At 45.1% G+C, this 24,419-nt stretch overlaps 1 protein-coding gene across 1 annotated transcript in view; it reads left to right on the top strand.

The window, feature by feature from the left end:
• Positions 1-10,295: 10,295 nt before the first annotated feature.
• dnai1.2 (dynein, axonemal, intermediate chain 1, paralog 2) overlaps positions 10,296-24,419 on the top strand; it is a 208,152-nt gene continuing 194,028 nt past the window's right edge. The window contains exons 1-3 of the mRNA XM_078242014.1: positions 10,296-10,331; positions 11,198-11,293; positions 20,910-20,990. Of these exons, the coding sequence (XP_078098140.1) occupies positions 10,296-10,331; positions 11,198-11,293; positions 20,910-20,990 (213 nt within the window). The remainder of the gene's footprint in view (positions 10,332-11,197; positions 11,294-20,909; positions 20,991-24,419) is intronic.

The following is a 24,419-nucleotide window of genomic DNA, read 5'->3' as shown; positions in this document are numbered from 1 at the left end:
GAGTTTAGTTTGCTGAAGACCAGAGTTAAAAGAGTTTTCTTTACATTTGGTACTGCCACTGCAAGATGAGGTTGGTACACAGAGACAGGATCAGTTCTTCAGGCGATGGTAGGAAATCATAGTGAGACATCTCAGCTACTGTGTTGCATAGGAGGTGTGAACCAAGATAGTAGTGGCCACTAGTGGCAATAAGAAGCCTTTATTAACATGAATGATAAAACATAGGTGTTATGGCAGACCGATGAGAAATAAACATGTTATGACTGCTGCCTGGGAATGTGGCTAGCAGTTATATTATTCTGTGATGATTTTTGCTCACTGGCCAGACATTAACTGATTAGTAGCCTTTACAGTGCATTAGTTGTTCTCCTGCTAAGGTGTGAATGAAGGTCTACAGGTATCCTATCTATTAGCACCTCCCTGGACTTTAGAAAATCTTTAATTTGAGTTCCTTAAGTAATTGCGATTTTACATTTTTGTGATATAATATTACATGACTATCAATAATTTAAATATCTTCTCAACAGGTTAGTATGCCACCTCCAGTTCAATCTGCTAAAGCTATATCAAAGAAGTCCAAGAAGGTAAAGAAGTTTGATTGATAAGTTAATTTGAAAATGAACATTTTAATATCACCAGTGTAAATAATCTCACATTAAAAGCACTATTATTCAGAAAAATATTATTCATCGAGAATAAGACTAGCTAAGAAACTAATTCAGAGATGACTTGTTAAAAGTAACGGCCCAGAAATGAAATTATCTTGTACTCATTTTTTGTGTACTAAATAAGTGCTTCCAATATGACAGGCAGGAAACTCATGTTTATTACGACTGGAGTTGTACTGCCAACATATTGGATCGCACTTGTATATAAGTCTTCAGTGCCCATGCTAAAACTATGGAAAATGCTGTATAATTTTATAAATAAGGGTGGTATGCTTGTTGCAGGACTCAGCGCTTGCTTCAGCATGTGTTAAAGTTGCATAGCGATTTGTGGCATTAACAACTCTGTTTTATTATTTATTCATTAGTCACAAGTCGGCTTACATTCACACTGCAATGAAGGTACTGTGAAAATCCCCTAGTCACCACAACCCGGTGCCTGTTCGGGTACACTGAGGAAGAATTTAGCATGGCCAATTCACCTAACCTGTGCATCTTTGGATTGTGGGAGGAAACCGGAGCACCCGGAGAAAACCCACGCAGACACAGGGAGAATGTGCAAACTCCACACAGACAGTGACCCAAGTCGGGAATCAAACCTGGGTCACTGGGCTGTGAAGCAGCAGTGAGTGCTAACCACTGTGCCACCAAAGGACCATTGCACGGAATTACTTAAAAGGTTAAAAAAGATTTGTAATTTCAGGCTGCTGACTTACCTTCATAGAAGTCATAGAAAATTTACACCACTGATGAAATTGTATAAGGGAAAAGGAAAAAAAAACATATGAGGGGGCAGTAAACAGAGGGTTGTACTTATAGATTTCAATGAGGAAATATGAGCATGCACAGCACTGTATGTGAGTATCCTGGTCACTATGGCCACTTTCAGGATACAAGTTGATATCAGTGACATATTGCAGAACATCTCTGCATCAGGGTGTTAACGATCTACAATCAACCACCACCGTTTCACCATAATTTATGATTTGCGACCCTTTCTTTAGCTTCCTGGGGTCCAGGCTTTGACATTTCTTCCCGAATCTCCTCCTCCACATTTAAGATTGACCTCAAAAAAATAAATTTTGTCTATGCTTTTGTTCACCTCTTCTAATAATTCAATTTTTGATTTGCTCCATTTAGTTTGGAAATTTGCTGGCTAAATAATGGTATAATATTTAAAAGGAATTTTGTTATAACACCTAGGGGCCCGATTCTCCCCCAAAAAATTCTAAGTGTCGAATTGACGGGGAAAATGGTGTAATTTTTTCAGTGGTTTTTTTTCAGTGCTACTTCAGACTCGAATCTCCCACACTCTGTGCAATGCAGAAGCAACGATCGTGAATATCATTAAAAGCCCGGGGGGAGCGGGGCCTATCCATGCCAAAGAGCCTGAAATCAGCAGGATGAGCGGGAACTCGTGCATGCGCACATCCTTGGGAGATCACTGAAAAGACCTCCCAGCATCGCGATCACTACCCGCCAACCCCCACAGACATCGCTGGCCTCATTGCTGACCCCCACACCCCCCATACAGACATCGCTGGTCTCATCGCTGGCCCCCACAACCTCCACACAGACATCACTGGCCTCATCGCTTTCTCTGCCCCCTCACAGACATTGCTGCCCCCCCCCTCCCACCTCACAGACATCGCTGCACCCCCCCCCCCCCCCCCCCACAGACATCGCTGCCCCCCTCTATGCTCCCCATACAGACATGGCTGCCCACTCACCCCATGCCCCCACAGATCCGATAACGTGGGTACCCCACCCCTCCATCCCTTGAACATACTGACCTCACTGCTGTCCTGCAGAGAACTTGCGCTGTGTTGCCATGCACACCCCCAGCTTGCGAGCATTCCCTCTATTGAATGGGAGCCCTGAGTATTTTACCCCACTCCATCCCCCCTGGACACAGCAGCTTATTGAATGACAGCCAATCAGCACTCCGAGGGATGTATGACACTCAATTGAAACCAGCCTTCAAAAATTCTCAAAGGATTTGTTGCCATCTGGCCTTTGATGGGCTGAAGTCACCGCAACACCACTCCCCTCATAATCCAGAACTGTATATAAGCTGCAGGAATGGACACACAGCCAGTCATGCCACAAAGATGTCTTTGAGGAAACCATGAGGCACCGGCATCTACCACACAACCCACCAACACAAAGACTATTACCACGGTGGGTACTTTTAGTGTTGAGGCTTCTGGCTCACTTACTGATGAGCACATCACAGACACTGATGCATATTGGGTGGAGGTGGGCACATCTGAGGGCTCGGGCACATGGAGATCTGCCGGAGGCGAAGATTCAGCTATCCCCAAGCCAGATGCTGGGCCTCGGGATTCGTCCATCCCAAGGCTAGTGGAGTTACATCAGCAAACCCAGGGAGTTGTGGAAGGGCTGTCAGCAACCATGCTGTGACTGCAAGGCTGTTTAGGGGAGTCCAACAGAATGCTGCTGCAGGAGGTGGTACCAACACAGCATGCAAACCAGGCCAACACTGCAAGGGTGGTGACCGCAGTGGAAAGTCTGGCTCAGGGATCTGTCCTCATCAGTGACAGGGTCCAGGCCATCCAGGAGGCACATCGTTCCATGGCCATGGATGTCGGAGGAATGTGGGAGACACTGCCTGCCATGGCTGGGACTCTCGCTGGCATCCTGGAGACACAGCAGGCTGTGGCTAGGACTCTCGCTGGCATTCTGGAGACACAGCAGGCTGTGGCTGTGAGCCTCAACAACTTAGCCCAGTCTAAGAGAGCTAATGCTGAGGGGCTCCAGACCCTGGCTCGCTCACAGAATTCTGTAGCAGAGGGGCGCCAGAGCTTGGCCCAGTCTTAGAGGGCCAGAGCTGAGGGATCACAGAGCTTGGGTCAGAAGCATCTGGGCCTCCAGGACTGGCAGAGCCAGGTGACGCCGGAGCTTCTGGAGCTCAGTCCAGCTACCTGGCATCCCATGGAGTGTCCCCGGGGCCTCTAGGCATCCCAAGGGAGGAGGAAGGGCTCAAGCCCATGCTGGGGCCTTCCAACCAGGAGATCTCGGACGTCCCAAAACCTTCCGATTCTCCTCTTCCTCACTTCCGGGGCATCTCAGGGCCACCTTAGCATCCATAAAGAACAAAGAACAGTACAGCACAGGAAACAGGCCCTTCGGCCCTCCAAGCCTGTGCCGCTCCTTGGTCCAACTAGACCAATCGTTTGTATCCCTCCATTCCCAGGCTGCTCATGTGACTATCCAGGTAAGTCTTAAACGATGTCAGCGTGCCTGCCTCCACCACCTTACTTGGCAGCGCATTCCAGGCCCCCACCACCCTCTGTGTAAAAAACGTCCCTCTGATGTCTGAGTTATACTTCACCCCTCTCAGCTTGAGCCCGTGACCCCTCGTGATCGTCACCTCCGACCTGGGAAAAAGCTTCCCACTGTTCACCCTATCTATACCCTTCATAATCTTGTATACCTCTATTAGATCTCCCCTCATTCTCCGTCTTTCCAAGGAGAACAACCCCAGTCTACCCAATCTCTCCTCATAGCTAAGACCCTCCATACCAGGCAACATCCTGGTAAACCTTCTCTGCACTCTCTCCAATGCCTCCACGTCCTTCTGGTAGTGCGGCGACCAGAACTGGACGCAGTACTCCAAATGTGGCCTTACCAGCGTTCTATACAGCTGCATCATCAGACTCCAGCTTTTATACTCTATACCCCGTCCTATAAAGGCAAGCATACCATATGCCTTCTTCACCACCTTCTCCACCTGTGTTGCCACCTTCAAGGATTTGTGGACTTGCACACCTAGGTCCCTCTGTGTTTCTATACTCCTGATGACTCTGCCATTTATTGTATAACTCCTCCCTACATTATTTCTTCCAAAATGCATCACTTCGCATTTATCCGGATTAAATTCCATCTGCCACCTCTCCGCCCAATTTTCCAGCCTATCTATATCCTGCTGTATTGCCCGACAATGCTCTTCGCTATCCGCAATTCCAGCCATCTTCGTGTCATCCGCAAACTTGCTGATTACACCAGTTACACCTTCTTCCAAATCATTTATATATATCACAAATAGCAGAGGTCCTAGTACAGAGCCCTGCGGAACACCACTGGTCACAGACCTCCAGCCGGAAAAAGACCCTTCGACCACTACCCTCTGTCTCCTATGGCCAAGCCAGTTCTCCACCCATCTCGCCACTTCTCCTTGTATCCCATGAGCCTTAACCTTCTTAACCAACCTGCCATGTGGGACTTTGTCAAATGCCTTACTGAAATCCATATAGACGACATCCACGGCCCTTCCTTCATCAACCGTTTTTGTCACTTCCTCAAAAAACTCCACCAAATTTGTAAGGCACGACCTCCCTCTTACAAAACCATGCTGTCTGTCACTAATGAGATTGTTCCGTTCTAAATGCACATACATCCTGTCTCTAAGAATCCTCTCCAACAACTTCCCTACCACGGACGTCAAGCTCACCGGCCTATAATTTCCTGGGTTATCCCTGCTACCCTTCTTAAACAACGGGACCACATTCGCTATCCTCCAATCCTCAGGGACCTCACCCGTGTCCAAAGAAGCGACAAAGATTTCCGTCAGAGGCCCAGCAATTTCACCTCTCGTCTCCCTGAGCAGTCGAGGATAGATGCCATCAGGCCTTGGGGCTTTGTCAGTTTTAATGTTCCCTAAAAAACCTAACACTTCCTCTCTCGTAATGGAGATTTTCTCTAACGGGTCAACACCTCCCTCCGAGACACTCCCGGTTAACACGCCTCTCTCCTTCGTGAATACCGATGCAAAGTATTCATTTAGGATCTCCCCTATTCCCTTGGGTTCTAAGCATAATTCCCCTCCTTTGTCCCTGAGAGGTCCGATTTTCTCCCTGACAACTCTTTTGTTCCTAACGTATGAATAGAATGCCTTAGGATTCTCCTTAATCCTGCCTGCCAAGAACATCTCGTGCCCTCTTTTTGCCCTTCTAACTCCCCGTTTGAGATCTTTCCTACTCTCTCTGTATTCCTCCAGAGCTCCATCTGTTTTTAGTTGCCTGGACTTAACGTACGCCTCCCTTTTCATTTTAATCAGATCCTCAATTTCCCTGGTTATCCACGGCTCTCGAATCCTACCTTAGGGAGTGAGGTGCCAGGTGTGCGAGCACCTCACATAGGTGCCGCACCGTGCTCTTGGCGAGCCACAACCGGTGACGGCACATCACCTCCGGGAGGGCCTCAAATGAATTCCGGGGCCTGTACCTTTTTTAAAATTCATTGGTGGGACACGGGCGTCACTGGCTGGCCAGCATTTATTGTCCATCCCTAGTTGCCCTTGAGAAGGTGGTGGTGAGCTGCCTTCTTGAATCGCTGCAGTCCATGTTCTGTGGGTTGACCCACAATGCCGTTAGGGAGGGAATTCCAGGATTTTGACCCAGCGACTGCGAAGGAACGGTGATATATTTCCAAGTCAAGATGGTGAGTGGCTTGGAGGGGAACTTGCAGGTGGTGGTGTTCCCATTTATCTGCTGCCCTTGTCTTTCTGGATGGAAGTGGTCGTGGGTCTGGAAGGTGCTGTCGAAGGATCTTTGGTGAATTGCTGCAGTGCATCTTATAGATAGTACACACTGCTGCTACTGAGCGTCGATGGTGGAGGGATTGAATGTTTGTAGATGTGGTGCCAATCAAGTGGACTGCTTTGTCCTGGATGGTGTCAAGCTTCTTGAGTGTTGTTGGAGCTGCACCCATCCAGGCAAGTGGGGAGTATTCCACCACATTCCTGACTTGTGCCTTGTAGATGGTGGATAGGTTTTGAGAAGTCAGGAGGTGAGTTATCCCTAGCCTCTGACCAGCTCTTGTAACCACTGTGTTTATGTGGTGAGTCCAGTTGAGTTTCTGGTCAATGTTAACCCCAAGGATGTTGACAGTGGGTGATTCAGTGATGGTAACACCGTTGAATGTCAAGGGACGGTGGTTAGAGTGTCTCTTATTGGTGATGGTCATTGTCTGGCATTTGTGTGGCGCAAAAGTTACTTGCCACTTGTCAGCCCAAGCCTGGATATTGTCCAGATCTTGTTGCATTTGAACATGGACTGCTTCAGTATCTGAGGAGTCGCAAATGGTGCTGAACATTGTGCAATCATCGGTGAATATCCCCACTTCTGACCTTATGATGGAGGGAAGGTCATTGATAAAACAGCTGAAGATTGTTGGGCCTAGGACACTACCCTGAGGGACTCCTGCAGAGGTGTCCTGGAGCTGAGATGACTGACCCTCCTCAACCACAACTGTCTTCCCATGTACCAGGTATGACTCCAACTAGCAGAGAGTTTGCTCCCTGATACCCATTGATTCTAGTTTCACTAGGGCTCCTTGATGCCACACTCGGCCGAATGCGGCCTCGATGTCAAGGGCTGTCACTCTTACCTCACCTCTGGAATTCAGCTCTTTTGTCCATGTTTGAACCAAGGCTGTAATGAGTTCAGGAGTTGAGTGACCCTGGCGAAACCCAAACTGGGCATCACTGAGCAGGTTATTGCTGAGCAGGTGCTGCTTGATAGCACTGTTGATGACCCCCTTCCATTACTTTACTGATGATTGAGAGTAGACTGACAGGGTGGTAATTGGCCGGGTTGGATTTGTCCTGCCTTTTGTGTACAGGACATACCTGGGCAATTTTCCACATTGTTGGGTAGTTGTTGTAACTGTTCTGGAAGAGCTTGGCTAGGGGAGCGGCAAGTTCCAGAACACAAGTCTTCAGTACTATTGCCGGAGTGTTATCAGGGCCTCCAACCGTTTCTTGATATCGCGTGGAGTGAATCGAATTGGCTGGAGGCTGGCATCTGAGATGCTGGGGACCACTGGAGGAGGCCGAGATGGATCATCCACTTGGCACTTCTGGCTGAAGGTTGTTGCAAATACTTCAGCCTTATCTTTAGCACAGATGTGCTGGGCCCCTCCATCATTTAGGATGGGGATATCTGTGGAGCCTCCTCCTCTAGTGAGTTGTTTAATTGTCCACCACCATTCACGACTGGATGTGGAAGGACTGCAGGTCGCTTAGCTCTGTCTATCACTTGCTGTTTTTTCCATTTGGCATGCAAGTAGTCCTGTTTGGTAGCTTCACCAGGTTGACACCTCATTTTTAGGTATGCCTGGTGCTGCTCCTGGCATGCCCTCCTGCACTCTCCATTGAACCAGAGTTGATCCCCTGGCATGATGGTAATGGTTGAGTGGGGGATTTGCCAGGCCATGAGGTTGCAGATTGTGCTGGAGTACAGTTCTGCTGCTGTTGATGGCCCACAGCGCCTCGTGGATGCCCAGGCTTGAGTTTTAAATCGGTTCGAAATCTGTCCTATTTAGCACGGTGATAGTGCCACACAACACGATGGAGGTTATTCTCAGTGTGAAGGTGGGACTTCGTCTCCACAAGGACTGTGCAGTGGTCACTCTTACCGATACTATCATGGACAGATGCACCTGCAGCCGGCAGATTGGTAAGGATGAGGTCAAGTATGTTATTTCCTCCTGTTGGTTCCTTCACCACCTGCTGCAGACCCAGTCTAACAGTTATATCCTTCAGGACTCGACCAGCTCGATCAGTAGTGCTGCTGCCGAGCCACTCATGGTGGTGGACATTGAAATCCCCCAAGTGCTGTTTAACATGGAGGAATACTGATTCATCAGCCGAAGGAGGACGGTATGTGGTTTCCTTGCCCATGTTTAACCTGAAGCCATGAGACTTCATGGGGCCCAGACTCGATGTTAAGGACTCCCAGGGCAACTCCCTCCCGACTGTATACCACTGTGTCGCCACCTCTGCTGGGTCTGTCCTGCCGGTGGGACAGGACATATCCAGGGATGGTAATGGTGGTGTCTGGGGTGTTATCTGTAAGGTATGATTCCGTGAGAACGACTATGTCAGGCTATAGACAAATGTGAGGTGATGCATTTTGGTAGATTGAACCAGGGCAGGACTTGTTAATGGTACAGTTAATGGTAGGGCGTTGGGGAGAGTTACAGAACAAAGAGATGTAGGGGTGCATGTTCATAGCTCCTTGAAAGTGGAGTCACAGGTGGACAGAGTGGTGACGAAGGCATTCGGCATGCTTGGTTTCATCGGTCAGAACATTGACTACAGGAGTTGGGACGTCTTGTTGAAGTTGTACAAGACATTGGTAAGGCCACACTTGGAATACTGTGTGCAATTCTGGTCACCCTATTATAGAAAGGATATTATTAAACTAGAAAGAGTGCAGAGAGGATTTACTAGGATGCTACCGGAACTTGATGGTTTGAGTTATAAGGAGAAGCTGAAGAGACTGGGACTTTTTTCTCTGGAGCGTAGGAGGCTGAGGGGTGACCTTATAGAGGTCTATAAAATAATGAGGGGCATAGACAAGGTAGATAGTCAATATCTTTTCCCAAAGGAAGGGGAGTCTAAAACTAGAGGGCATAGGTTTAAGGTGAGACAGCTGTGAGAAAGCTCTCCCAATTTTGGCAGTAGCCCCCAGATGTCAGTAAGGAGGACTTTGCAGGGTCGACAGGGCTGTTTGTTTTGCCATTGTCTTTTCCAGTGCTTAGGTCAATGCCAGGTGGTCTGTCCGGTTTCATTTCTTTTTTGAGATTTTGTTGCGATTGTTACAACTGAGTGGCTTGCTAGGCCATTTCAGAGGGCAGTTGAGAGTCAACGCCATTGCTGTGGCTCTGGTGTCACATGTAGGCCAGACCAGGTAAGGACGGCAGATTTCCTTCCCTAAAGGACATTAGTGAACCTCCTTGCCCTCGGCACCCTCCGCCTTCTGTGCACCCTTTCGGGAGGTTGCTCACCCACCCCCTGGCCCTCAGCGGCAGCCCCTGCCCTCCTTCCTGAGGGACTGTTATTGGCTGGTCCTGCGGTGGTCTCTCCACGCACGCCACCTCCTCCGCCACCATAATGGCCAGCTCCAAATCGAACCAGCTTCCTATCCATTGACTCTGTCTACACTTCCTGCTGCCTCAGCAAAGCATCCAGCATAATTGAGGACCCCGCGTACCCCGGACATTCTCTCTTCTACCTTCTTCTGTCTGGAAAAAGATACAAAAGTCTGAGGTCAGCTTCTTCTCTGCTGCCATCAGACCTTTGAATGGACCTACCTTGCATTAAGTTGATCTTTCTTTACATCCTAGCTATGACTGTAACACTACATTCTACACTCTCTCATTTTCTTCTCTATAAACTGTATGCTTTGTCTGTATAGCATGCAAGAAACAATACTTTCACTGTATACTAATACATGTGACAATAATAAATCAAATCAAATCAAATCAGACCCATCTGAACAATGAGGTTTGGAAAGAGCAAGGAATGACAGATTAATGTCATTGGCTGCATAGACCCAGCACCACCCCAATCCCTCATTGGGCTAGTATCCCCACTTGTGGGTGCTGGCAACACCACACAATCCATGGTGCCAAGCGTGACCTGTTTAATTTGTGTGAAGTTCCCATCATGACAAATGCTGGCTCAGATTATGCAGGTCAGTGTGCAGTCGTGGGCAATGCGCACCCTTGAGCCATTGCCATGTGTGCAACTGCAGCATCCATTACAGGCACGTGTTGCTGGTCCGTGTCACAGAGCAGGAACAGACTGCAAATTATCACCAAATGGTGCCCAGTGACTGCAGATTTCAGGCAGTCTATGTATGAAACTCGGCACCCCGGCCCGGAGCAGCAGCTGCTTCATCTGGGCAGTCCTCAGTCACCACATGGCGCACTCCTCCCCCCCCCCCCCCCCCCTCCCCGCCACCCCCACACGAACCCCAGCACTCAGTGCTGTCCCTGACCACACCCCGTGGCCAGGCAATGCCACCTGACAGTGCCTTGAAGAGAAAGGTTGAGCAGGACTCCTAAAGGAACCCTCCCCCACAGAGCTACAGCACTGCCTTGAAGGGAGAGGCTGAGCAGGACTCATGTTGGGACGCTCCCCCACAGAGCTCTGAGAAAATAGAAGCCCCCCCCACCCCGATATCACTGCTCCACTGCCTGAAGACAGCCAGGAAGAAACGCAACAAGCATCTCCAGGGCCTGCCTGCAACATCCTCCGTGCTCCACTTGCAGCACTTACCTCCTCCCGCCAGTTCAAGGCTGCCACGCAAGGTTGAGACCTTTGTAAACTTACTCTGATTCGCACCAAAGTGACATCACACCAAAGAGGTGGGAGACGCTAATGTGGGTGGAGATTGCCGCGTCGATCCCGATAATGGCATGCTAAAGTATGGTAAGTGATGCAAATCAGCAGTATGCTGGTTTTCAGCGCAGTCCCAACGGCACCATTTGTTTTCAGTTGGGAGATGCGCGTGGGTCGCAAACGCTCGCAGGGATCCCACGAAATGGCGGTCACATGCATCTCCCAACCCAACGTGCCAAGAAATTTGCGCATCGCGATGGGAGAATCAGGCCCCTTTTTGATTCTCAAGAGATTTTGATTATGTCCATTAAACCATGTCACTTTGTGCTTTTTGCATGAGTATTTCTCAAAGAATTAAAACTATGCCATTTTGTTATAGGATGATGATGATGGAACTGACATGGGAGATGGAGATGACTGGAATTTGGGGAAGTCACTTATTAAACCTCCTGATCAGCTGGAGCTTACTGAACAAGTAAGTAACGTCGTATGATTTAAGTATATATTTCATGGAAAATTGGAGCCTATGGTGATCTAAAATTGTGCAGGAAACTTCCTTTAAAATATATGAATTAAATATGTTCCAATAACTTATTTGCTACAGTTTTTAAATCTTTGCTGGGAACTGTAATTCTTGTTGGGTTTAGATGTTTAAGTTGGTACACAGTTAGGGTGTCGTTCCCCCCCCCCCCTCCCCGTCCCCCGTACCCCCCCCGTCCCCCCGTATCTATATGTTTGTTGTCCATTATCTCTTTATTTTCCGAAGGTCTCAACCCTTGCTAGGGAAAAATTCCATTGTCATTAACAGTATATTAGTACCTCTCTAAATGGACATTCTTTATTTAGAAATTTAGAAAACTGCAATTACCACAGATATCGGATTGGCTAATTCAGCATCAGCCAGTATTTGAACTTCTAACTTTTCCAAGTGACTGTTTTCCATCTATGATTGAGAGCCATTTAATCAGAGCTGAAAAGCTCCAGTGTTCTCTGCTAGAGGACAAAGTATAGGGCAACAGAAAGAGGGATTGAACAAGGTGTAATTGGATGACGGATGTTGCAGAGTCGTTGCAGACGAACTGTGGATGTGTGAGGAAGACGCAAGACAGACAAGCATTACATACCATGACAGCAAATATCCTGGTAAGAGCATCTACAAGCAGTAGAGAGAGAGAGAGAGAGAGAGAGAGAGAGTTAAAGGTAACTATTACAGGCTTTTGAAGATTTATAAATGATTTCCTTTGGAAATTTAGAAATGGAAGAAGCAATATTGAAAAAAGACACAATTACAGTGGTGGAAACATGGGATTTCAATAAGGGTAATCAAGTAGTGGAAAATTTATGCACAAAGTTAAAGAACAGCAAAAGATACTCGTCTCTAGTGGGAGTTGTCTATAGACAGTGATGAAATAGAGGATTGTTTAAATATGGATGGCAAGGAAGTATGCAACAACAATAATATGTTATAGTTGGAGATTTAATTTTGTTGTAGATTGGGAGAAGCAGAGCAACTCAGTGGGGAAATTAATACATTTCTAGAATGCACATGGGAAAGTTTATCTAGAATAATGTTTTGAATTAAAAAGCAGTCATGCTAGATTTAGTGATGGATAATGAAGCAGAATGCGTAAACAATTTGATTATAGGAAACCATCTTGGAAGTAGTGTCATATTATGATTGAATTTCATGTTAAGTTTTGAGGAAGAAGCTCGTAGCCTAAGCCAGGTAAACTAAATTAGGTTGAACTTTTGATTGGCAAACATACAGATAAGAATTCAGCAAAACATTTGGTGCAATTTATTTATTTCGCAAATGCAAATCCCCAAAGCCAAACAGTAACCTTCTCATTTGCTGACTTCAATACAAAATGAATACATAACCTTAACAGTTAAAGACTTGCACTCAGGTTTAACAAATGAGTAAGACATTGTATCAATGTAAAATTAAAGGCTTACACAAATACAAGGAAAAGTGATAATCCAACAGACTGGAAGAAGGTTTCCTTTCATTTCTTTCCTTTTCCAGCCTAGTAATGGACTGGGTGAGATGCATCCAAGGATACGAAGGGAAGTGAGAATGGAAGTTGCAGAGGCACAGACCATAATCTTTCTTAGACTCAGGTGTGGTGCCAGAGGACTGGAGAATTGAAAATTTTGCACCCTTCAGAAAACTGGCCCGATCATGGCTTCAAAAAGAAATTAAGGATAGTGTTTGATCGAAAGAGGTAACATATAAAGTTTCTAGAAAAAGTAGCAAATCTGAGGATTGAGAGAAGTTCAGTTTTAGCAAAGGAGGACAAAAGGATTAATTAAGAGGGGAAAATAGAGTATGAAGGTGTACTTGCAAGTAACAAAAATGAACTGTAAAAGCTTCCATAAGCATATAAAAATAAAAAGATTACTAAAGACAAATGTAGGTCCCGTACAGTCTGAAGCAGGAGAATTTATAATAGAGATCAAGGAAATGGCAGAGAAATTAAACAACTACTCTAATTCTGTCTTCATGGAGGAAGGTGAGGGGAGGTCCCAGAGGATTGGAGAATAGCCAATGTTGTTCCTTTGTTTAAGAAGGGTAGCAAGAACAATCCAGGAAATTACAGGCTGGTGAGCCTTACGTCAGTGGTAGGGAAATTATTGGAGAGAATTCTTTGAGACAGGATTTACTCCCATTTGGAAATAAGTGGATGTATTAGCGAGAGGCAACATGGTTTTGTGAAGGGGAGGTCATGTCTCACTAACTTGATTGAGTTTTTTGAGGAAGCGACAAAGATGATTGATGAGGGTAGGGCAGTAGATGTTGTCTACATGGACTTCAGTAAGGCCTTTGACAAGGTCCCTCATGGCAGACTGGTGCAGAAGGTGAAGTCGCATGGGATCAGAGGTGAGTTGGCAAGGTGGATACAGAATTGGCTCGGTCATAGAAGACAGAGGGTAGCAGTGGAAGGATGTGTTTCTGAATGGAAGGCTGTGACAAGTGGCATTCCTCAGGGATCAGTGCTGAGACCTTTGCTGTTTGTCATATATATAAATGGTTTGGAAGAAAATGTAACTGGTTTGATTAGTAAGTTTGAGGATGACAAAAAGGTTGGTGGATTTGTGGATAGCGATGAGGACCAGGATATAGATCGGTTGGAGGCTTGGGCGGAGAGATGACAGATGGAGTTTAATCTGGACAAATGTGAGGTAATGCATTTTGGAAGATCTAATAAAGATAGGAAATATACAGTAAATGGCAGAACCCTTAAGAGTATTGATAGGCAAAGGGATCTGGGTGTACTGGTACATAGGTCACTGAAGGTGGCAATGCTGGTGGAGAAGGTAGTCAAGAAGGCATACGGCATGCTTGCCTTCATCGCTGGGGCATTGAGTTTAAAAATTGGCAAGACATGTTACAGCTTTATAGAACCTTAGTTAGGCCGCACTTGGAATATAGTGTTCAATTCTAGGCGCCACACTACCAGAAGGATGTGGAGGCTTTGGAGAGGGTACAGAAAAGATTTACCAGGATGTTACCTAGTATGGAGGGCATTAGCTATGAGGAGAGGTTGGAGAAACTTGGTTTGTTGTCACTGGAACGAAGAAGGTTGAGGGGTGACCTGATAGAAGTTTACAAGATTATGAGGGGCATGGACAGAGTGGATAGTCAGAAGCTTTTTCCCAGGGTGAAAGAGTCAATTACTAGGGAGCACAGATTTAAGGTGCGAGGGGCAAGATTTAAAGGAGATGTACGAGGCAAGTTTTTTACACAGAGGGTGGTGGGTGCCTGGAACTCGCTGCTGGGGGAGGTGGTGGAAGCAGATACGATAGTGAGTTTTAAGGGGCATATGGACAAATACATGAATAGGATGGGAATAGAGGAATATGATCCCCGGAAGCGTAGGGGGTTTCTCGTTCGGTCAGGCAGCATGGTCGGTGCAGGCTTGAGGGGCCGAAGGGCCTGTTCCTGTGCTGTAATTTTCTTTGTTCTTTGAAGACACATATAACTTCCCAGAAATGCTAAGGAATCGGGGATCCAGTGAGAAGGAGGAATTGAAGGAAATTAATATTACTAGAAAAATAGTGTTGGGGAAATAAATGGGACGGAAAGCCAATAAATCCCCAGGCCCTGATAAACTACATCCCAGGGTACGAAAGGAGGTGGTCATGGAAATAGTGGATGCATTGGCTGTCACCTTCCAGAATTCTATAGATTCTGAAATGTTCTTGGCAGCTTGGAGGGTGGCAAATGTAACCCTGCAATTTAAAACAGGAGGGAGGGAGAAAACAGGGAATTGCAGACTGGTTATCTGGACATCAGTAGTGGGCAACATTCTAGAGTCCATTATAAAGGATGTGATAACACGACACTTAGAAAACATCAATGGGATTAGACAACGTCAACGTGGACTTATGAAAGTGAAATCATGTTTGATAAATTCAGAGATTTTTGAGGATGTAACAAGTAGAATGGATAAAGGAGAATCAGAGAATGTGGTCTATTTGAATTTTCAGGAAGCTTTTGATAAAGTCCCACATAAGAGGTTAGTTTACAAAATTAAAGTTCATGGGATTGGGGGTGCTATCTTGGCATGGATTGAGAATTGGTTAGCAGACAGGAAACAAAGATTAGGAATAAATGGGTCTTTTTTGAAGTGGCGGTTGGTGACTAGCGGGGTCCTGCAGGGATCAGTGTTTGGGCCTCAACTGTTCACAATATGCATCAATGATTTGGACGAGGGAACCAAAAGTAACATTTCCAAGTTTGCTGACGACAGGAAACTTGGTGGGAATATGAGTGGTGAGGAAGATATTAAGAGGATTTCAAAATGATTTAGATAATTTCAGTGAGTGGGCAAATATTTTGCAGATGCAATATAATGTGGATAAATGTGAAGTTATCCACTTTGGGTAGAGAAACAGAATGGCAGAGTAGTATTTAAATGGTCATTGATTAGGAAATGTTGACATACAAAGGAACCTGGGTGTCCTTGTAATCCAGTCACTGAAAGCAAGCAAAGCAGTTAGGAAGGCAAATGATATGTTCGCCTTCATTGCAAGAAGACTGGAGTAAAGGAGCAAGGATGTCTTACTGCAGCTGTACTGGGCCTTGGTAAGGCCACACGTGAAGTATTTAGTGCAGTTTGGGTTGCTGTATCAAAGAAAAGATATACTTGACATTGAGAGCGTGCAGCGAAGGTTCATTAGACTGATTCCTGGAATGGCAGGATTGTCGTATGAAGAGAGATTGTGTCGACTGAGCCAATATTCACTGTAATTTAGAAGAATGAGAGGGGATCTCATTGAAATGTAGAACATTTTGACAGGGCTGGATGGACTGGATGCATGGAAGTTGTTTCTTCCTGCTGGGGTGTCTCGAACTAAGGGTCACACTTTTAGGATACGAGGTAGGCCATGTAGGACTGAGATGAAAACCTTTTTCAATCAGAGGGTGGTGTACCTGTGGAATTCTCTACCACAGAAGGCTATGGAGGCCAAATCACTGAATATACTTAAGAAGGAAACGGATAGATTTCTAGTTGCTAAAGGTGTCATGAGTATGGGGATAGTGTTGGAGTATGGTGTTGAAATATAGGATCAGTGGTAATCATGTTGAATGGTGGAGCAGGCTCAAAGGGCTGAATGCTTGTTCCTGCTCCTATTTTCTATGTTTATATCTATGTAAAGATAAGCCCTGCAACTAGAGATCAGTCAGTTTAACCTCAATGGTAGGAAATCTTCGAGAAACAATAATTCAGGACGAAGATAACAGTCACTTGGTCAAATGTTGTTTAATTAAGGAAAGCTAGCATGGATTTGTTGAGGGAAAATCTTGTGTAACTATTTTGCTGGAAGTTTTTAATGAGGTAACAGAGGGGGTTGATGAGGGATTTACATAGTTATGCCCATCAATTTATGAAACACTAAAAGAAAATATAAATTGACCATTTTCCTTAACACAAGATTGAGTCAAGGTGATGTCAGGTGAGCTTCTCCCTTTGTCTGCAAATATATGAAACTGTCCAGTGCTGGAATTAGCCTGCTTGTCTGGTCAGGATATTAAAATCTAAACAACCTTTCTGATATATTACTTCAAAGAGACATTAGAGTGCAACAGATCTTTCTTCTGGAGTTAACCGTTCCGATTGTCTAACTGTCCACAGAAACAAAGGTACAGTGACTTCCCAGACTTAAGGCAGAATTTTCCAGTCTTGCATGCCATGGGAATTGTAGCAGGCAGGACAGGACCATGCAAAGGTCCCTTGACCTCGGACAGAATTTTCCAGTCTTGGGTGAGCACAGCCAGAAGATCCCGTTCTTAGTATATGCAAACTGAAATTGCACAATATGGGTGTGAAAAAAAAAAGATTTGATGACAATGGGAGAGAATTTCCCATGACCCCCTCCCTGTAGCAGACTTAATGGGTTGGGGTGGGGGTGGGGGGAGAGGAGTAGAATGTGGCAGGAGGTACAAATACTTGTTTTATGCTGTGTAAAATGTGAGCAGGATCTTCCACTACTGCTCGGCATGGTGTGAAATCAATTTGTATCCTGGTGTTGAGATGCACTTAAATGCCCGATTGGACTCACTCCCCACATACTCGATCATTCGTGACCCAGCAGAAATCAAGCTGACATGACATGTAAAAGTCTGTCCACAAGGACAGCTTGTAGAGATCTTTAGTGAAGATGGAGGCCTCCAGCCTCTGGACTCTGGAACACAATGTTCAGCACCATGTGAATGGAGTATCAACCAGATGGATCTTTCTCCATGCAGCAGCATCCAGGAGATGGTTGTTCTCAGCACGGCAACTTCGCCCAGGAGTCAAACCTTCATCCAGACACCTCATCCAGGAATCAGACTACATCCAGAGATTTTACCCAAGGATTAGACTTTCATCCAAAGACTTCACCAGAGTCCTCCTGCCCTCCACCCACTTGAGGAGAACATCCAGTGATGAGTCGCTAAATGTTTGTGCTGCAGCTTCCTGTCCACTTCTTGTCATCTCTATTCACTTTTTAGTAAGTTGTGTCTGGGGGCCTTTTAAACATGGTGTCCAGATTTGATGGCAGGGTGCGTGCCATCTAGCTTGCCCCACCACGTGATACATTGGGAAATCCTTGATTGCATAATTAATGAGGTTGGTATTGCATATTACCTTCTGAATTCCACCAGCCTCTGTGGAAGAAACCCTATATTGTCCCTGCCATGGGACCTAGTCCCAGGAGGAATAATCCCGCCCAATGAGATGCAAGTGGCTGAGATACAAACTCCATTCTGTGTCAATGTTAACATTATCAGGATCTTTAAAGTGGACAATGTAAACATTGATACTGTGATCACATGACAAAAACTAGTTTATGGTAAGAAACACCTTAGTAACTCACAGCTTGAGGAGCCAATTTCAGTTTGGCTGGGCGACAAAGAACACAGAGGGAAGATAGCCTCTCTTGATAAAGTATCCTGCCTGGCATCCCTTTCCTCGCAGAGAATGAGGGCTAGCTTTATTTTTTCTGCTGAATTGCAAAAGTAAGCTAGAAACCTACAGTTGCCAGGTGTAAAGTACTGTGAATAAATTGGCAGAAACTTCCAACCTCCAATGTTTTCAATGAACAATGAGAGAATCTTCCGTTCTGCAAGATTTCCAGCTATCATCTTGAAAACTAAAGGGTAAGAGTGAATTTTGGCCTCTTTGGACAACCTAAATGCTATCTCATTTGTAATCACTTTTTCTTGTGTGTTTGCATCTTGTGTGGTTGACTGAATGGGTGCTATTATGATTAGATTATGTGTGTTGAGGTAATAACTGTATCGTCTTTCTTAAAAATTTAATCTTGATTTAAACTGGAATTTCAGTATGTGTGAAAGCATATTTGAATTTATGCAAGTTTCCTGACCATGAATGTAAAAAAGTATACCATAAATAAATGATGAGGTAACTCACTGTCCAGCTGTTGATACTTGTTGAAGTGCAGTTGATTCTACATGAGATATTTATGTGTGAGCACACAAATAATGTTGGACAGGAAAAGATCCCTTCAAACCTGCGCAACATAGCCTCTTATGTCTTATGTCTTATGCCTCTTATGGAGTAATCTTCATAGGTCACCATTGCAGTGCATCTGGAAAGAGCAAGAGTCAAATTCTAAGTCATTATAAATGTTATTTTAACCGGATCAACCAATCCTATGCTGCTTGGGAACTGTGGGTGTCCTATATTCAATGGCACAACTTACACCAGGGTCTGTCAAGATAGCTATACTAAGGCCAGCAGATAAGGTTGGTGACTAAGATATGGGACAAACGTGGGCAATTGGGACTAGCTTAATGGTACAAACTGGCATGGACAAGTTGTGCTGAAGGGCCTGTTTCCATGCTGTAAACCTCTATGACTCTAAGTATTTTGTGTGGTCACTCAGGTAGGTGATTACCCTGTCATGATCTCTTTCTTGTAGTGTTATTGAAAGTATAACATACTGTGATTAAGTTACTGCAAAGAAAGCATCCAAGATTAATTAGTTAGGTATTCATATATCTTACATAACCTGCCACTCAACATTCAGATCTAAACAGTCCCGATCAAAAAATCTAGATTTAGCCTTGGTTCAGTTGTAGTACTCTTACCTCTGAGTCAGTAGGTTGTTAAGTCAAGCCTCACTCCAGAGGCTTGAGCACATAATCAATACTTCAGCAGAGTACTGAGGAATTGCCGTGTTGTTGGAGATGTTGACTATCAGATGAGACATTAAATCAAGGCCCCAACTATTTCCCAAATGAACGTAAATCATTTTTTGAACAAGAGCAGACTGTTCTTCTGGTATCTGGACCATAATTTAAAATCTGATCACTTATATTACACTTCTAGGAACTTGCTATGTGGAATTTAGCTGCTTCATTCCCCTACATTAGAACATGAGTACTCCATTACTTGTGAAGCACTTCAGGATGGCTTGAAAGGCAAAACTTGAATAGAATAGAATGGAATTCTGACGGTGCAGAAGGAGGCCGCTCGGCTCATCAAAACTGCATTGACTCTCCTCCGAAAAAACATCTTACCCAGGCCCACCCTCCTGCCCTACGCCTGTAACCCAATTAGGTGGCTAATCCACCTAATTTACACATCATTGGACACTAAGGGAAAATTTAGCATGGCCAATTCTTCGAACCTGCAAACTGTTTGGACTGTGGGAGGAAACCAGAGCACCCAGAGCAAACTCATGCAGACATGCGGAGAACATGCAGATTCCACACAGACAAATCACCCAAGACTGGAATGAAATCAAACCCAGGTCCCTGCCACTATGCTGCTCCACTTTAATGCAAGCTCTTACCTCCCTGATATCTCATTATCTCTTGGGAATAGAGCCTCCCTGTGCACTAATTGTGCAGAAGTAGGATGTAGCAACAGTTTTCTACAACATTGGTGCCCTGAAATTAGAAAAATAATCTCTGACTCTCTCAGTAAGAAGTACTGTAAGAAGTTTCCTTCTTCTAAATAGGGATGAATTAGAGTTGTACAATGGCTCTCAAGGTTCATGAGCACCTAAGTACCAGCATAAAATAAATGACGAAAAACAGTTAGACACAGGACACATTTCAGATAGGCATCCTTTAGAAGTAATGCCTTGCAAGCTTAAATGTCATGAAATGGTATGTTTGTCATTCCCATATTAAATGTAGAAACTTTTTGAGGTTGGTGTTTCCAATGATGTGAGACCCTGCAGCCCCAGAAATAAACGGTTGAGACTGGACAGAATTGTCCATCTTTTGTTCCTAACTGCCCTATTTATGATGTTACTGGTGACTAGCAATGGGAAGTCTGGACGTAAATGTTCTTGTGTCTGAGGTGAAGAACTTCCAAAAATAAATATTGTGAATTGCCATAAATACCCTGCAATTTTGTTACTATAGGGGCAAATTTACCAAAGTTTTACTTGCTGCACATCCAGAAAGATGTGCTTGTCCGCATGATTGATTTGGGAAGGGGTGAACACAGTACTGTGGATCCTGTGGGTGTTTTATTTGAACATTGCTTCTCAATGAGAAAATATGCAATCACTGACTTTCACTCTATATATAAATCTTAACAACATACCATATGATCTTCTTTTAGGAATTGAAGGAAGAAATTACTCGTGTTCTTACAGCCAACAACCCCCATGCTCCTCAGAACATTGTGAGATTTAGCTTTAAAGTAAGTAATATAATTATGTCAATGGCATCTTTTGAGGAAATGTATTCTGAAGTATTTGACAGAAAATCCCATCAAAAACTGATATCAACTGTTAGGTTGGAAACTCTGAAAGTACCATATGATTCAATATGTCACAAATTAAATCATCTAATTTCTTTCCAAAGTCCACACAAATGATGGGTGAGAAGTTGAGCTTAATGATACCTGTTTTGGGCACTCTAAGTGCTGCTAGAGATCCAACATGGTGTGGTATATGCATTGTGCACACACACTTTGGATGTGAAACATGCTGCATACCATCTTGGCACTGGCATTAGTGCACGTGCAGTGACTGCTCAAAGTGTGCAGAACAGGGAGATCATGAAGTGCTGATTTGATTCTAGCACTGCCATTTTGGATCTCCACACTCAAGCTGACACATGTGACCACATGTTAAGCAGCAAGAAGGACCTCCCCCCCACCACCTATGTAAAAGACCATAAAGTACTTACAGGTTTGATGCTTGTTGATTTGTTCTCGTTGTTGTTACAATTTTATAAGTGTTTCTTGCTTTCCTTAGTTGTTTCAAGTTGCAAAAGTCTACAAAGAGTGGTGTGGCAAATGCTGAATGACTTTTGGCTGACTTCAGGTCTTCTACACAAAAGAATTGCTTCCTACATGAATGCATTGTAATGAGAATGAGCAGAGGTCAAGCAGAACAGAACAAACTGCTAGAAGAGGGAGGTGTAAGAAAGAGAGAAGTGCTCTCTACAAGAGATCTCTTCCCAGAGTATTCAGGGAGCAATTATCCTACTTGAACCTCAATGAGAAATGATGTGTGTGATGTTTCTGCTTCACTAAGGCAAATAAGAACATGAATAGGCTATTTGTTTCTCTGAACCTGCTCCCCATTCATTAAAATCATGGCTAATCTCCAACCTAACCTCACTGCCCTGAACCTGTTCTTTTAGAACTCAAAAATCTATCAATATCTCACTTGAATATACTCAAACACTGAGCATCCTCTGCCCTCTGAGGAAGGACATTCCAAAGATTCACAAAAACACAAGAAATAGGAGCAGGAGTAGACCAAATGGCTCTTGAGACCTGGTAATCTCTGGACCTCCATTCCATCTTTCTTCTGAGACCCCGATTTCCCCTTTTGTGACACCCCAGTCAATCCCAGCCCTCCCTCCCTTGGAAGCTGTCCTTTGGGTCCTGGGACTTGGTTCCAGGCAGCTCTGTGCTGTGCTGCGGCTGGAGGGACTTTCTCCTGAGTGAGGGCAGAATTCCTGCTTTATGCCAATCAATGCTCCTCAGGGCATTATGTGGCATCAAGGCTACTGTTGGCAGGAATATGTTCCCTAAAATTTCAGGCCAGGTCCCAGTTGTGGTCTCACCAAAACTCTGTACAAATGTAGCAAGACTTCTTTATTCCTGTACTCAAGTCCACTTACAATAAAGGCCAGCATGTTATTTGCTTTCCAAATTGTTTGCTGTACCTGCATGCTAATTTTCTGCTTTTTTAGTATGGGCACAACCAAATCATTTTCAAGATCAATGTTTACAAATGTTACAACTTTAAAAAAATATTCTGGACTGCTATTCTTTTAACCAAATTGAATAGCTTCACATTTCCCCATCTGCCATCCTGTTGCCCACTCACTTAACCTGTTTATGCCTCTTTGCAGTCTCTGGGCCTGATTTTACCATTTTGATTCTAAGTGCTGAAATTGGGAGTGTTTCAGATCCGACTTTTAGACCCATTCTCTGGCGCCCCCATACGCACTCTGCCTGAAAAAAAAGCAGCGATTTTGAATCACGCTGCAGAAGCCTGTGGGTGAAATCATAGAAACCCTACAGTACAGAAAGAGGCCAATCGGCCCATCGAGTCTGCACCGACCACAATCCCACCCAGGCCCTACCCCCATATCCCTACATATTTACACACTAAATCCCTCTAACCTACACATCTCAGGACACTAAGGGCAATTTTTTTTTTAGCATGGCCAATCAACCTAACCCGCACATCTTTGGCCTGTGGGAGAAAACCGGAGCACCCGGAGGAAACCCACGCAGACACGAGGAGAATGTGCAAACTCCACACAGACAGTGACCCAAGCCGGGAATCGAACCCAGGTCCCTGGAGCTGTGAAGCAGCAGTGCTAACCACTGTGCTACCGTGCCGCCCCCGTGCCGGTGGTGCTTGTCGCGCCCGAAACCCTGCAGCTCCGATCGGAGTCTTCAACTGTGTATGCTCAGTAAAAAGAAATAGAAGAACGCTCCCCTGCCACATCGGTCCCGGGCCCGATAATGCCTCCCCCTTGGCCCCCACAGACATTGCCCCACCCTCACAACATATCCCCCACCCCCCCCCCAGCACTCAGACCAATCATGGCCCCCCACCGATTGCACGCAGAGTGACAGCAGATCCTCCCCTGACCCCCCGACCAGAGAGCCATCTGACCCGCCTCCCTCCCCTCCCCACCAGAGAGCCATCTGACCCGCCTCCCTGCCCCCCACCAGAGACCATCTGACCTATCTCCCTCCTCTCCCCCCACCAGAGAACCATCTGACCCCCCCTCCCTCTCCACCCCCCTCCCTTTCTACTGTCCCCCCCCCCCCGCTTCTAAGAGATCAATGTTTGCTTTAACTACTCTCTTCCTTTTTATAATCTTCATAAAAACTCTTACAATCTGTTTTTACATTTCCAGCTAGCATACTCTCATATTTACACTCTCATATTTCTCTTAATCTCCTGATAGCCTTATTCTGAGGGTCTCTTGTTCTAGAATCCCTAACCAGTGAAACATCCTCTCAGTATCTACCCTGTCAAGCCCCTAAAGATATTTCAATGAGACCACCTTCTAAATCCCAGGGAATATAGGCTGAGTCTACTCAGTCTCTCACTGAGATCTTGAATTCTGCCACCTGCCTGAACCACAACTGGAACTTCAAGTAGGGCTATGACTTTATTCCCAGTGGTTGTGAAGGTGGCCATGGCAATGAAATTTTTCAACCAAATGAGGAGGAGTGAACTGGCTCCCCTCTATTCAGCCTCCTTGGTTAGTCACATCAAAGGTGGATGTTTTGAAATTTTTTTCAAATCCTAATGTATTTTTGCTATTGATGCAGTGACCAATAAAGAGCCAATGACAAGACTTTTTCTTAGAGTCCAAACAATAGTTAAAAAAAATTGCAGTTTGATGTCCTTTGTTTGCCTTTGAGAGATAGATGATTAAATGTTGTGGCTGGTTGAAGTTATCTGTTTTGTTGGAGAAGGTTAGGTGTAGAAGATGTTGCACTTCTTGGTTTATTGGTAGATCTTGGCTACATTGATTTCTTGAACCAGGTGTTGCACTTATCCCAAGAGAGAGAGAGAGAGATTCCTTATTGCTCCATTAGCAGCTTTCTAGGTTCCTCTGCATTTATTTGGCAAACCCAGTTCTT

This window comes from Mustelus asterias, chromosome 1, assembly GCF_964213995.1.
Source record: "Mustelus asterias chromosome 1, sMusAst1.hap1.1, whole genome shotgun sequence".
In the NCBI taxonomy this organism is placed as follows: Eukaryota; Metazoa; Chordata; class Chondrichthyes; order Carcharhiniformes; family Triakidae; genus Mustelus; species Mustelus asterias.
The sequence above is the reverse complement of the archived record's forward strand: the minus strand, read 5'-3'. Positions and strand labels throughout refer to the sequence as shown.